Source organism: Chelonia mydas, chromosome 2, assembly GCF_015237465.2.
Source record: "Chelonia mydas isolate rCheMyd1 chromosome 2, rCheMyd1.pri.v2, whole genome shotgun sequence".
Taxonomy (NCBI): domain Eukaryota; kingdom Metazoa; phylum Chordata; order Testudines; family Cheloniidae; genus Chelonia; species Chelonia mydas.
The window spans coordinates 141,744,094-141,758,353 of NC_057850.1; the positions used below are offsets into that span (position 1 = coordinate 141,744,094).

General features: G+C 41.4%; 1 protein-coding gene across 2 annotated transcripts in view; it reads right to left on the minus strand.

Moving 5' to 3' along the window:
* Positions 1-14,260, minus strand: part of SLC12A7 (solute carrier family 12 member 7) — a 310,242-nt gene that overhangs the window by 93,471 nt on the left and 202,511 nt on the right. For both annotated transcript variants that reach the window (XM_037893370.2, XM_043540293.1), the window contains exons 7-9: positions 13,159-13,400; positions 6,962-7,173; positions 3,952-4,119 (exon numbers count right to left, since the gene is read on the minus strand). In XM_037893370.2, coding sequence (XP_037749298.1) covers positions 3,952-4,119; positions 6,962-7,173; positions 13,159-13,400 — 622 coding nt within the window. The remainder of the gene's footprint in view (positions 1-3,951; positions 4,120-6,961; positions 7,174-13,158; positions 13,401-14,260) is intronic.

Genomic DNA, 14,260 nt, shown 5'->3' on the forward strand with positions numbered 1-14,260 from the left:
GTTCAGAAAAAGTGTGATACAAACTAGTCTTCTGAAGTTGAAACACAAATTAGGGATTACATAATAAAATGGAGTAGTGGTTGGGGCAAGAAAACTGTTCAGAAGGTCTATGAGCTAATGGGACTTGAGGAGTTTTACACCTTGTACCTACATGCCCTAAAATCCTGGTTAATAGACTAAAAGCCCTGAGATGTGTTCACAGACAGTAAACTGGCTGACGAATACACAGACAGATGCCTTGGGCTGATAGGAAACATAAGAGGGATGAGGCAAGCAGAATCACCCGTTCAGGGGTGAGAACCTAGTGCAACAGGATACCATCCCAGAGGGATCTCAGAGGAGTGGGGAGGAGTGGCATCATCTCTGTCATACACTGGTTTATCTCCCCTGGAATTACCCAGTCTGTACATTGAGCGGGGTGGAGGGGGGGCCCTGCTTGAACTTCAAAAGTAGAGAGAGTTAACTCTGTTGTTCAGCCTCTGGAGGGGGAGAAATTACACAGCCAGTTCAACTGGGGTGTACAACGTAAATGCTGCTGACTTCACTCCTCAGGCACCAGTACATATTATTATTTATTATTTGTATTATCATAACCTAGGAATTCTAAGTCACAGACCAGGATCCACTGGACTAGGTGCTGTATAAACAGAACAAAAAGACAAGTACATATACCGTGCTGTACCTTATGGGTACAGAAACACCAGATCCCCAGTGGGGATGGAAGTTACTGGGCAGATATTCCAGGGATGGAGGAACACAGCACACTGCCCATATCCTAGTCAAACCACATGAGATAAAACCACACTAGAACCTGGGAGGCAGCTAGATGTGGATAAAATGCCAAGGGTAAAACCATTTTCCCCACCTCTATCCGAAATCTCTGTAAAGACCCAAGAGAGTTTGGGGATGCTAGCAGTGGGAATGTTAGACACCATTCTTTCTGATATTTTACTGGGAAATATTTTAGGAAGTATCCCCTTCTGCTACCTAAGAAAGCTCACAACAGTCAGGTGATCCGTCAAAATGCAAATGACTGAGTTAGGAATGGGGGCAGGGGAAACCCTGCCCAATTCCCCTCAAGGTGTTTCAACTAGGGGCAGAGCTCTTCTTGACCTGCTGCTCACAAACAGGGAAGAATTAGTAGGGGAAGCAAAAGTGGATGGGAACCTGGGAGGCAGTGACCATGAGATGGTCAAGTTCAGGATCCTGACACAAGGAAGAAAGGAGAGCAGCAGAATACGGACCCTGGGCTTCAGAAAAGCAGACTCTGACTCCCTCAGGGAACTGATGGGCAGGATTCCCTGGGAGAATAACATGAGGGGGAAAGGAGTCCAGGAGAGCTGGCTGTATTTTAAAGAATCCTTATTGAGGTTGCAGGAACAAACCATCCTGATGTACAGAAAAATAGTAAATATGGCAGGCGACCAGCTTGGCTTAACAGTGAAATCCTTGCTGATCTTAAACACAAAAAAGAAGCTTCCAAGAAGTGGAAGATTGGACAAATGACCAGGGAGGAGTATAAAATTATTGCTCAGGCATGCAGGAGTGAAATCAGGAAGGCAAAATCACACCTGGAGTTGCAGCTAGCAAGGGATGTTAAGAGTAACAAGAAGGGTTTCTACAGGTATGTTAGCAACAAGAAGGTGGTCAAGGAAAGTGTGGGCCCCTTACTGAATGAGGGAGGCAACCTAGTGACAGAGGATGTGGAAAAAGCTAATGTACTTAATGCTTTTTTTGCCTCTGTCTTCACAAACAAGGTCAGCTCCCTGACTACTGAACTGGGCAGCACAGTATGGGGAGGAGGTGACCAGACCTCTGTGGAGAAAGAAGTGGTTCGGAACTATTTAGAAAAGCTGGAAGAGCACAAGTCCATGGGGCCGGCTGCACTCCATCCTACAGTGCTAGAGGAGTTGGCTGATGTGATTGCAGAGCCATTGGCCATTATCTCTGAAAACTCATGCCGATCAGGGGAGGTCCTGGATAATTGGAAAAAGGCCAAGGTAGTGCCCATCTTTAAAAAAGGGAAGAAGGAGGATCCGGGGAACTATAGGCCTGTCAGCCTCACCTCAGTCCCTGGAAAAATTATGGAGCAGGTCCTCAAGGAATCAATTCTGAAGCACTTAGAGGAGAGGAAAGTGATCAGGAACAGTCAGCATGGATTCACCAAGGGCAAGTCATGCCTGACTAATCTAATTGCCTTCTATGACGAGATAACTGGTTCTGTGGATGAGGGGAAATCGGTGGACGTGGTGTTCCTTGACTTTAGCAAAGCTTTTGACACGGTCTCCCACAGTATTCTTGCCAGCAAGTTAAAGAAGTATGGGCTGGATGAATGGACTATAAGGTAGATAGAAAGCTGGCTAGATCGTCGAGCTCAACGGGTGGTGATCAATGGCTCCATTTCTAATTGGCAGCTGGTTTCAAGCTTAGTGCCCCAAGGGTCGGTCCTGGGGCCGGTTTTGTTCAATATCTTCATTAATGATCTGGATGATGGAGTGGATTGCACCCTCAGCAAGTTGGAAGATGACCCTAAACTGGGAGGAGAGGTAGATACGCTGGAGGGTAGGGATAGGATACAGAGGGCCCTAGACAAATTAGAGGTTTGGGCTAAAAGAAATCTGATGAGGTTCAATAAGGACAAGTGCAGACTCCTGCACTTAGGACGGAAGAATCCCATGCTACAGACTAGGGACCAAGTGGCTAGGCAGCAGTTCTGTAGAAAAGGATTTAGGGGTTACAGTGGACGAGAAGCTGGATATGAGTCAACAGTGTACCCTTGTTGCCAAGGAGGTTTACGGCATTTTGGGCTGTATAAGTAGGAGCACTGCCAGCAGATCGAGGGACATGATCATTCCCATCTATTCGGCATTGGTGAGGCCTGTCCAGTTTTGGGTCCCACACTACAAGAACGATGTGAAAAAATTGGAAAGCGTCCAGCGGAGGGCAACAAAAATGATTAGGGGGCTGGAGCACATGACTTATGAAGAGAGGCTGAGGGAACTGGGATTAATTAGTCTGCGGAAGAGAAGAATGAGGGGGGATTTGATAGCTGCTTTCAACTACCTGAAAGGGGGGTCCAAAGAGGATGGATCTAGACTGTTCTCAGTGGTAGCAGATGACAGAATGAGGAGTAATGGTCTCAAGTTGCAGTGGGGGAGGTTTGGGTTGGATATTAGGAAAAACTTTTTCACTAGGAGGATGGTGAAGCACTGGAATGGGTTACCTAGGGAGGTGGTGAAATCTCCTTCCTTAGAGGTTTTTAAGGTCAGGCTTGACAAAGCCCTGGCTGGGATGATTTAGTTGTGGATTGGTCCTGCTTTGAGCAGGAAGTTGGACTTCGCTAGATGACCTCCTGAGGTCCCTTCCAACCCTGATATTCTATGATTCTATGAATCAAACTAGCTCCATATAAATCTATCAAGACCAGGAAGGGGATGGTTGTGAGACTAGCTGCACTTCTGTGACAGTAAGCCTCTAGATGTCTTCACCTTCTTTCAGTTGAAAAGAGAACCTTGAAAATGTAACCTGATAAAAAGATGTCAGCCTAAGTTTGCAGAAAACCTGGAACAGTAGCTCAGATGGGTAAACTGCCCCATTCACTTCAAGAAAGAGAAAATTATATTATGAAGATATGCACAATCTTTGAGTTAGCACTCATTTTGCTTAGGCCTTTAGCAATGCATGAAGCCCTGGGAAGAGACAATTGGTTTCATTTTCTTGAAGGGAACTCAGCTTTCAAAAAATTAGGAAATGCTGCTCTAAATGGTTTCTGCCTCAGACTGTAGCCCACTGAAATACCAAGGTAGACTGTGCCTCCCCTGTACTCTGACATTATAATTAAATGAAACTTAGCCATAATACTTATAAACCAAAATTGGGGAAGTGCAGTGCCAACAATAAAATGACAATTAACAACAGCAATATCTCTTCATGCAAAACCACTGTATTCACCTGTCACAGATGGGAAATAAATCCCTACTAGCATTGTGAAGTAGGTCATAATGTCTGTAAAAACATATGGGAGTCCTCCAACTTTTGTCTCTTCTGTTCCAGTAACTGATGGCTGACCCTTTTTTTCAACAATTGATCCTTTGTCTGTATAGGCACTCCACAGGTTATCTGTAAGGAAATAAGTGAGAGCTGTACAAACACCTAATAAATGAGAGCTGTCCAAACAAAAGTGACCTAAAAATAAGATCAACCTAGCTCCATCACTCACAGCTGTGAAAAATTCCATGTCTTATGTGGTGTAATTAGGTTGATCTAACCTTCATTGTAGAGACAGCTAGGTTGATAGAAGAATTCTTCCATCGACCTAGCTACTGGTTCTCAAAGAGATGGATTGATTACATTGACAGAGAACCCCCTTTCGTTGATGCAGGAAGAATCAACAATACGACGCTACAGGACAGTAGCTCTCTTTCTGTAGTGTAGACATACTACAGTTTTTATCTCATTTATTTTTATATAACAACTAAGCATACAACATTACTTGTAATTTAAACACAGATCTACTCTTATGAATTGGGTGACCTCTCTGGGTATAAAACTCTTGGCATTTTGGGAACATTTCTTAAAACACTAGGAAAAAGGCAATAGTAACCCTATGGTATCTTCTATCAGCTTTTTTTTTTTTTTTTGACAGGTGGCCACTCTCCGTACTATGAGTGTCAGCTAATTTTTGTGGCTGTTGCACATGGGCAGACATTTGGCTGCTTTGAAAAATACTTGGGGATGATCAGTACCAAAGGCTATGCATAATATACAATCAGTGGGGTGCACTGCTTTTTTCCTTCTCTCTGCATTTTTATTTTTATCTCTATCTATAAATAATTTTTATTGGATAACTTTGAAGGGAGCAATTTTTGGAATACATTTCACAATGGATGTAGAACACCAATGTTTTATGTATATATGATTAACTCATGTAACAGTTTCTTGCAATATTTGCTTGAAGAAATAAAAATATTTTATTTTACAGTCACTAACACTTTGAAGCTTTTTATTTAATTTGATTAGATTTGTATTCATTACCTGAAAGCATGTTTTCCTATTTGTGAGTTTTTACTATATTCTTCCTCAAAAAAAGGAGAAAAGCATGAAGCCCTATTTTTATCTCTATCTAGAGAACAGTTTCATTTATTTACTGTATAAAAATATGTTTTCCTATTCTACACAAAAAGGAAAATGCAAAGCCTTTGAACTCTACATATCTTTCTAAATGACCAATCTGTGATTTATGGACATCCAAACCCAAAGATTAGCTGATGCTTGTAATATGGGAGTGGCTACCCAGCAGAAAGTACATAATGATGGAAGGCCTCATGGCATAGAGCCAAAGTACAATTTTTTTTTGAAGTTAAGGAAAACAACCTTATGGACATAGTATGCTAACCTGAACCATTAGAAAATTTTTATTTCAAAATGAAATTATATTAGTCTGCACCAAAATAAAAGCTGCTTTAAACTTTTCTGAGCGTATTGTAAAATGTTACCGGAATAAATATAATTTTAAATATATGCATTCAGAAAACTAGCAGATATTCATATGATGTACTACAAAACACAAATAAAAAGCCTAACACATTTCTCACAAGAAAAATTACAGCCACAAAGAAAACATTTTAAGGAAGTTCTGAGTGATGGAATATAAGGGTTTGGAATTGAAGAATGATCATTGTAAGTGCATATACACTTTATATTGGATCCTTCTTGAAATCTTTTACTGAATTTTGACAGAAGTAGTAAGTTGCTGGAGTCCCCACCGACTTCAAAAAAAATTACGTACTTGTAGAATCAAGAATTAATGCTTCCTTGGGAATTGTTCATTAACCAATTTAAAAACAACACTACCTGAACCCCAAATCACATGCTTTCCCCCTGGCTTGGCAGCTCTTAAAGGTTCCTTCCTTCAGGACTTCTCTTTTCCAGAACCTAGAAACAATCTCTGCTGGAAGCCTACTGTCACCCCTCTTACATACAGATGGAGTCTAAAGATCCAGTAGAACAGCAGAAATTAGCCTGCAGGGTTCCCACAACTGCTAACAGAATGAGACAACAGGAGCTTCCTGACATTCTGTCAGAAGTCTATTGAACTAAATGTGTGACCGGAAGCTAGAAACTCCTGAGTTTTCATCCCAGTTCTGCCATTGACTTGCCATGTGACCTTGGACAAGTCACAAACTCTGTATTTTACTGTTTCCAACTATTACCCCTACCATATAGTAGGGTTTTGAGAATTAATGAATGTACAGCATATTGAAGGTGTAAAGCACTAAGTGTACAAAAACGCTATTATAATTACATTGCATTTTAATTGGTATTTTTAACTTTTTTGTTATTTGATACAATAGTTACCCTTAAACAAGTGTCCACGTACCATAAAATGAAGTATTTCTAAGAACCAAACAGTGCTGAAATACAGTGATAGGAGGGAGCAGTCTACAGATACATGAGTTACAGAAACAATGATAGACATCTTACGCCCTGCACGTTAGAACTGTTATGGCCTACACTAATACCATACAAAAAATTTAAAAGTTTAATTGCACATTGACTTTAAGGCCAGAAGGGACCACCATGATCACCTAGTCTGACCTCCTGCACATTACAGGCCATAGAACCTCGCCCACCCACTCCTGTAATAGACCAATAACCTCAACCTCTCGCTGAATTACTCAAGTCCTCAAATCATGATTTAAAGATTTCCGGTTACAGAAATTCACCCTAGTTTAACCTGCAAGTGACCCATGTCCCATGCTGCAGAGGAAGGCAAAGAACCCAAAGGTCTCTGCCAAGCTGACCCAGAGGAAAATTCCTTCCTTATACTAAATATGGTGATCAGTTAGACCTTGACCATCTGGGCAAAACCAGCACCCAGACACCTGGGAAACAATTCTCTGTAGTAACTTAGATCCCTCCCTGTCTAGTGTCCCATCTCTGGCTCTGTTTTCAGACTTACCAATTAGAACTCCACTAGCAATTCCAGGAATCCCTTGAATTTCTGTCACGTTATTTAGGTTAAAGTATTCATCACATGTGGCATTAAGCGAGGGACTATCACAGAAGAGACTCCACAGCTTCGTTGTCACTGTTTCATTGTTTACCTCAATAGATTTGGCACAAATATCAACGTTGTGTCTTGACAATGTACGGTTTCCAAGAAGACAAATACTAGATGTGAAAGAAATAAAATAAGGGTAGAATTGGTTCTCTGTAGTGAATTTGTTCTCATTTAACTTAATCTATAGTCTATTCTCTAGCAAATTCTTCATTTACCATATCACACATTATACACATTATAACATTATTAATTCAATGGCAAAAACTATGTTAATGCAGAATTGTAAAGTTGCTCAGTGGTATGTTGCCCCCTTGCAGAAAGCTGAATTGAGCAAAACTCAGACTTTTGCTGAATATATGAGATCTTCACCTCCTTTTCCAGCCCAGTCACTTTCACCAAAAGGATTCCACCTAACACTATTAAAAGGGGGAGATAAAGTTGCTCTTACCACCTTCTCTGTACCCTTTTTGAGAAATGTCTTAATATTGACATAACACATACTCACGCTGGTCCTTGGCAGTCTAAGACTCAGGAGGTTCCAAATGCTGGTGCACACTCAAGCACTTAGCCAACTCCCCAGAAAAAAATATCACACACATACAATTTAAGGATCACTTCACAAGCCTTTTACAGCCTCCTTACACTTACTCAGAGGATACCATCTCAACCTACACTTTCACTTAACCATCATGAAAGTATAAGAATCCTTTTGTATTCCACCTCACTGTTGACAATATCCTTTGCAAGCCCTATGCCCTGCTATTGATGTAACCAATAGAATTCTGCATAGAAATGATGCATCCTGGAGGTACACATGAATGTCTTCCCTTTCCTCATATGCATAATAGGGTACAAAACATAGATCTTCACATATCACAGCTACTGTCACACAGATCTGACACTACTGTCTCCACCATTCAGTATAGCTGACACCAACCACAGGCACTTTACCTGGAGTGCATGCAGATAATAAACGCTTAAGACTGCTCTTATGTCCCAGCTTGCTACTGAATATATCCTTTCCAATAAAACTCCTGTGCCCTGCTAATTATGTGGAATACACAATTCTACACTGAAACAATGCACACTGGATCCTGCATGGGCAACCTTAATTCTGCATTTCCTGTTTTTCAGAAGTTTGAATTATGCTCAACTCCATGTTCTGCAAGGGGACAACATATCACCAAGCAGCCTTAACTCTGCATTATTGTCTTTTTTGCCATTGAATTTCCTCATTATTGACTGGGAAAAGATGTGCTGCTGGTAGTAGCTAGTAGTTATTTAGGCTGTTGTACATATCATGTCCCACAATTTGCATACCAAACCAAAACAGCCTGTGGCCAGCAATGCCCATGTCATGGTATACTCTTTGTTCTCCCCCAAACTTCTGCAACCTTGTGATCCAGGAATCACCCAGAATCCACACACCGGCAATCCTGGCCGTGCACATATTTCTTTTCCCTTAGCCATCAAACCTCTGCACTACATGTCTTTGAAAACACCACAATGATCTGCCCCAACACCAGGAAGTAGCCACTTGCCACCCCACCCCTAAACACACTAAAAAAGGGCTAGTAAAATACAGATTTTCTGAAACTACCAATCTAAGACTTGTCTATCATCCATCCCCATTGCCCAATCCCTCCGCAGCTGCAACCCCTCTCCCTGTCTCCCCTCCCAACCACACACACAAATACCTCTGTCTGCAGCTCCTCCCCACACGATATAAAAACATTTTGGTAAGACCAAGACTGTTCTGCTGTGTTCACAGTACACTCCCCATAATATAAAAAATATAACAGATACAACTTGTAGCAAGCAGCATGAGTTATTAGTTTTTTACTGTACAGGTTCAAAAGAGAAAATTCAGTGCAGGTGTTCACTAGGGACAATGGTATTGGCACATTCCCTCAAACTACCCAGGACAGTATATAATGCCAATATAGAAACCCTCTAATTTTTTCCCTTCATTGGTGCATGCACACTGTAATCCTTACATGTGACTCTTTGCTTGGGACACCCAGAACCCTGAGCCAGTGTGTTACCGCTCTGCCTCAGCAAGGGTGAACTTGTGCTACTAAGCTATGAGTGAGGCCCCTGACACACCAGCTTATCTGTCTTGTTAGCAAACTCCTCAGGACTCTGCCAGTCCAAACCTTGCCTTAGAGATAACCATCAGTGAATCCCAATTCCTGAATTTCCCAGAGACATCTTTCTGCAATGTCTAGTCCCTCTTACTGGACCCTCAGAGAAGTTATCAAGTTTGCTGTCTCCAAAGAGACAGAACATTCATCAACCTGGTATTGGATTGAGGATTTTATTCTTCAGTCAAATGCACAGCACTAAGATGGTCTTGTAATGAAACAAGAATAAGTTTATTAACAAAGATCATATATTTAAGTGATAATTGGTATGAACAGAAGACACAGTTATGTTTACAAGTGAAAAAACAAAACACGCTTTCCAATGACAAACTTAACCTCAGCAAGTTACAATCTTTGTCTAGGTTTCTCACATATTTCCCAAAGACTTCAACCCTCTTTGCTGAAAGATTCAAGTTTCTCAGAATACAAGAGCTATGGCCCTGGTATCCATCTAGTGATGCATAACATAATGGTTTTTTGCCTCTGCTTGTATCTTCCCAAAACTCACTGACCCTGTTTCAAGAGGCAGGAAAATTTCCTGGGGATACACAGTCTCCAACCCCTATCAAGATTATTAAAGGGTCATCACCCCTCCCTTGTTCCCCTGATGACTTTGTTTACCTCATTTGTAAATGTGTTTTTCACTGTCTTTGGTCTCATCTTGCTTAATTTACATTGGAGACACAGTCAAACCTTTGAAACAATGTTCCTTTGTCTAGGACAGGTGGGCTTAAGCAATGCCTCTCAAACACATTTTAGAAAAGAATTTCCAGCACACACCTATAACTATTTATACATCACACAATATTAATGACCAGTGTGTTATCATTTTACATATGATACCTTACACAACACCTTTTAGATACAGATTATGACAACAGTGAGTTGGTGCAATGTGTGTGTCAGGCCTGATGAGAGTTATAGTATGTTGTGGCGTTTCTAATTGGCACTGCAAGGCTCCCAGGGTCACATTCCAGACTGCACATCTACACAACAGTGATGTAGCTAGGAGTGGAAATTTGGGTGGGTCCACAGTTTACAGTGGACAGCAATGATCACAGTGCTGAGCTCATTTTAATAAAGATTTCACTGTCCAGTCGGTAGCACGGGCAGCCCATCTATTCCTTGTTCCAGTCAGCAGCAAAATGAAGCCCACCAGCACATCAGCAGTCACACTCCCCAGGCAGTGGGCACTGGTGCTCACTCAGACTACTTTGGAGCTGGATCCAGCTCAGATGGTGCTGCCTTTGTGGGCAGCTCTGCTCAGACTCACTGCCGTATTGCGGGGTCCACCCACAGTGTGATGATGGGATTCAGTGCAGCCCCAAACCCCCCTTCTCTCTCCTCCCCTCCCTTTTCCTCTCCTCTGCCCCCTAATTACCTTTCCCCTCCCAGGAAGCATTCACATGTCTAATTTTTCCCTTCAAACACTTAGGCCCCCTAAAGGAGCTTAGGATGAAGGGCTACAGTGCACTGGCAAAACTGGGAGGAGCAGGAAGGTTGGAATGCAGGGGCTTGGGATGCACTAGGAGAGCAGGGGTTGCAGTGGGTTGGGTTGCAGTGCACTAGCAGAGCTGGGTGTGCAGGGTGGTTGGGGTGCCCTGGCAGAGGTGTGGGTGCAAACAGATTGGGGTGCACTAACAGAGCTGGGAGCACAGGGGGTTGGGGTGAACTTGCAGAGGTGAGGGTGCAGGTAGGGGTGATATTACAGGGGGTTGAGGTACAGAGGTGGGATGCTCTGGCAGAGCTGAGGGTGCAGGGGTTTGGGGTGCACTGGCTGAGCTGCAGGATTCCACACTTCCCTCACCTGAGCCCTCAACCTCTCTCCCTTCCCTAACCACTAATCCCTATTTATCCTCCGTTCCATAACCGCCCTCCCCTTGCTGCACCACCAAACACCTCTCATCCTATTCCTCCATCCCCTCCCTTTTCCTCCCCTCCCAGGAAGCATTCAGTTGTCTAATTTTCCACCCAAAAGACTTTGATTACATTCCCTCCAAACTAGAATTGAAACCCATGACTTGCAATCTGCAGCAACCTCCAGTCACTCAAAACTCCTTTTGTCTTTCTTAGATGGGGCTTGCAATTAATTTCTCCTTAGATATGTGAATGGCAGGGTGAGTTCACAGCCATCAAGAGATCTGTGATTCCTCCAGCCTTCAGTATCTCTCCTTTTAATAGTAAAAATGGCAGAAGGAAACTGAGGGGTTTTTTTTGGGGGGGGTGGGGGACTAACTCAGGAACCCCTTAAAATTTAGATCATTAATGCTACCCTACAGACCATGAGGCAAAGTTCAAAACAATCCGATTAATCATTTGAATTTTAGAGAACTTACAGAATCAAGCCTAAAAAAAATGGTGGGATTAGAAACTATCTGACTATTTGTCTGTATTGACACATGCACCATTTAAAAAAATGTACTTTTTCTTAAATATTGTTCTGAATTTGGGTCCACCAAAAGATTTAATGAGTGTCATGCACTACCCTGGGTAAAACTTGACAGACTGGGACCATTTTGACCCATAGCTCACCAGTGGTTTGATCTTTAAGGGCCTGTCTACATTACCCGCTGGATTGACGGGCAGTGATCGATCCAGCGGGGGTCGATTTATCGCGTCTAGTCTAGACACGATATATCGACCGCCGAGCGCTCTCCCATCAACTCCGGTACTCCACCGGAGCGAGAGGCACAGGTGGAGTCGAGAGGGGAGCGTCAGCAGTCGACTCACCGCAGTGAAGACACCACGGTGAGTATATCTAAGTACGTTGATTTCAGCTACGTTATTCACGTAGCTGAAGTTGTGTAACTTAGATCGATCCCTCCCTCTAGTGTAGACCAGGCATAAGTCTGGGTAAAAATAAATAAATAAATAAAGACTCCAAATTTGGTTCACTTACCCCACCCTGAAGCTTTCTGTGGGCTTGTCTGCACTTGAAACTCTGTGCTGCTGTAGCTCTTCAGTGTAAACACTACCTATTCTAACAGGAGAGGTTCTCCCATCAGCGTAGATAATCTACCTCCACGAGAGGCGGTAGCTAGATGAACAGAAGAATTCTTCTGTCGACCTAGCACTGTCCACACCAGGGGTAGATCAGCTTAAATATGCCACTCAGAGATATGGATTTTTTACACCCCTGAGGAAGGTAGCTGGGTTGACCTAAATTTTTATTGTAGAGCAGGCCTGAGGCTCACCATAGATTCACAGATTCCAAGGGATTGGAAGGGATTGTTGCCAGAAGGGATTGTTATGATTATCTATATTATTGTTATGATTATCTAGTCTGACCTCCTGTATAACACAGGGCATAGAACTTTCCCAGAGTAATTCTTAGATTATATCTTTTGGAAATCCAATCTCCAGTGAGATATAAATATTAAGAGGAGGAGGAAGGCAAGTTTAATTGAAGAGGAAAATCTTTGAGAAAGACATACATAGTTACACAACTACATTTTAAAAACCACCACAAAACCCCCCAAAGCAAATAAGAAAAGACTAGAAACATTTTTATTAGAAAAAGTATATACTGATGAATTCTCATTAATGGACTATAACACAATTTATTTCTTTTTTTGGATCTATTTCAATTAAATGGAATAAATATATTTGCACTATGTAAAAAAAAAAAAAAAAAAAGGTATGCTTGCTCACTGTGAGATTGAAGACCATAAAAATATTCAGAATTTTAAATATTCTAATGAGAGTGTATGCCAAAAATCAGTTACCACTTCTGTAGATACAGAAACACATTTGTGTGCACAAATGGGTAAATTATGAAACCGAATAGATACTTAGGTGCACAATTACCAATTTTTTCTACCAAAATGTTTTTAAGAGTTTTAGGTTGCATCTATTGTACTCATATTCTAGAATTTGGTACAAAATATTTAAGGCATTACAGTAATAATCTATCCTTACACACTTTAGCACTTAAAATAGTATTTCACTTACGGAAAGTCTGGTGGGTCAAAAGCAGTTTTAATAACGCCAGCATAAATGGCAAAGATGGAAAGAATCACACAAGACAGGAAGACCAGTGCAAGTTTGTTGACATATTTAACTCCTACAAAGACTACTATGGCCATCAGAGTGATAATACATGTCCCGTAAACTCTCATGTTGTTTAACATAGCCTCTGTTTCTCCATCAGCATCTTCTGCTTTAAATATAGCAGCATTGGGAGAAATGTATGTCTACAAAAGAAAACAAATAAAATATTAAAACTTTCTTCAAAAGGTGCCCAACCTTTTACAATAACTACATTTTCTTGAGTTTACAGATCTTACATTTGTTAGAGAATTTATCTGGTATACATACTAGCTTTAGTCTTTCAAGTGCTGATCCCTGTATCAGAGGCACAGATATACAAACAGTGAAAAAAGGACATTGAATTTGAAGAAACAAATAAGTTCCTCAATTTGCTGGAGGACAATACAATTAAGAAAAAAGTTATTTCCGAAGGTTTTTTATTATGGAGTCATAGCCATAGCTTCAATGTTGAAATTGTAACCACGGTTTCATAGTACACCTTTCTTATAGCCCCCTATAGCTTCACAACAAAGATTAATTAAGACTGAAAATTGGCTGATTTACTCTTAGGTCAAAGAGATAAAGTTAAAAGTTAAAAAGTTAAACAAACTCTTTTTCAGTTACAGGTCATTACAATTAACCTGATTTGAAAATGTGACCAATTTTTAATATTTCAGTGTTTAATATTTCTTATATTATGTAGCAAGACTATATCTGAAGAAAACAGCTTGAAATTAAGCAATGTCAGTAGAAATTCTTATTCCAACTGTAAAGGTTATAGCATGTAAGAGTACAAGTATTTTGCTATACAACAGCTGTTTAATGAGAACACAAAGGCTTGTTCTTCTGATGATAGAGTCAGAAGTATCATAGAATCATAGAATATCAGGGTTGGAGGGGACCTCAGGAGGTCATCTAGTCCAACCCCCTGCTCAAAGCAGGACCAATCCACAACTAAATCATCCCAGCCAGGGATGTCAAGCCTGACCTTAAAAACCTCTAAGGAAGGAGATTCCACCATCTC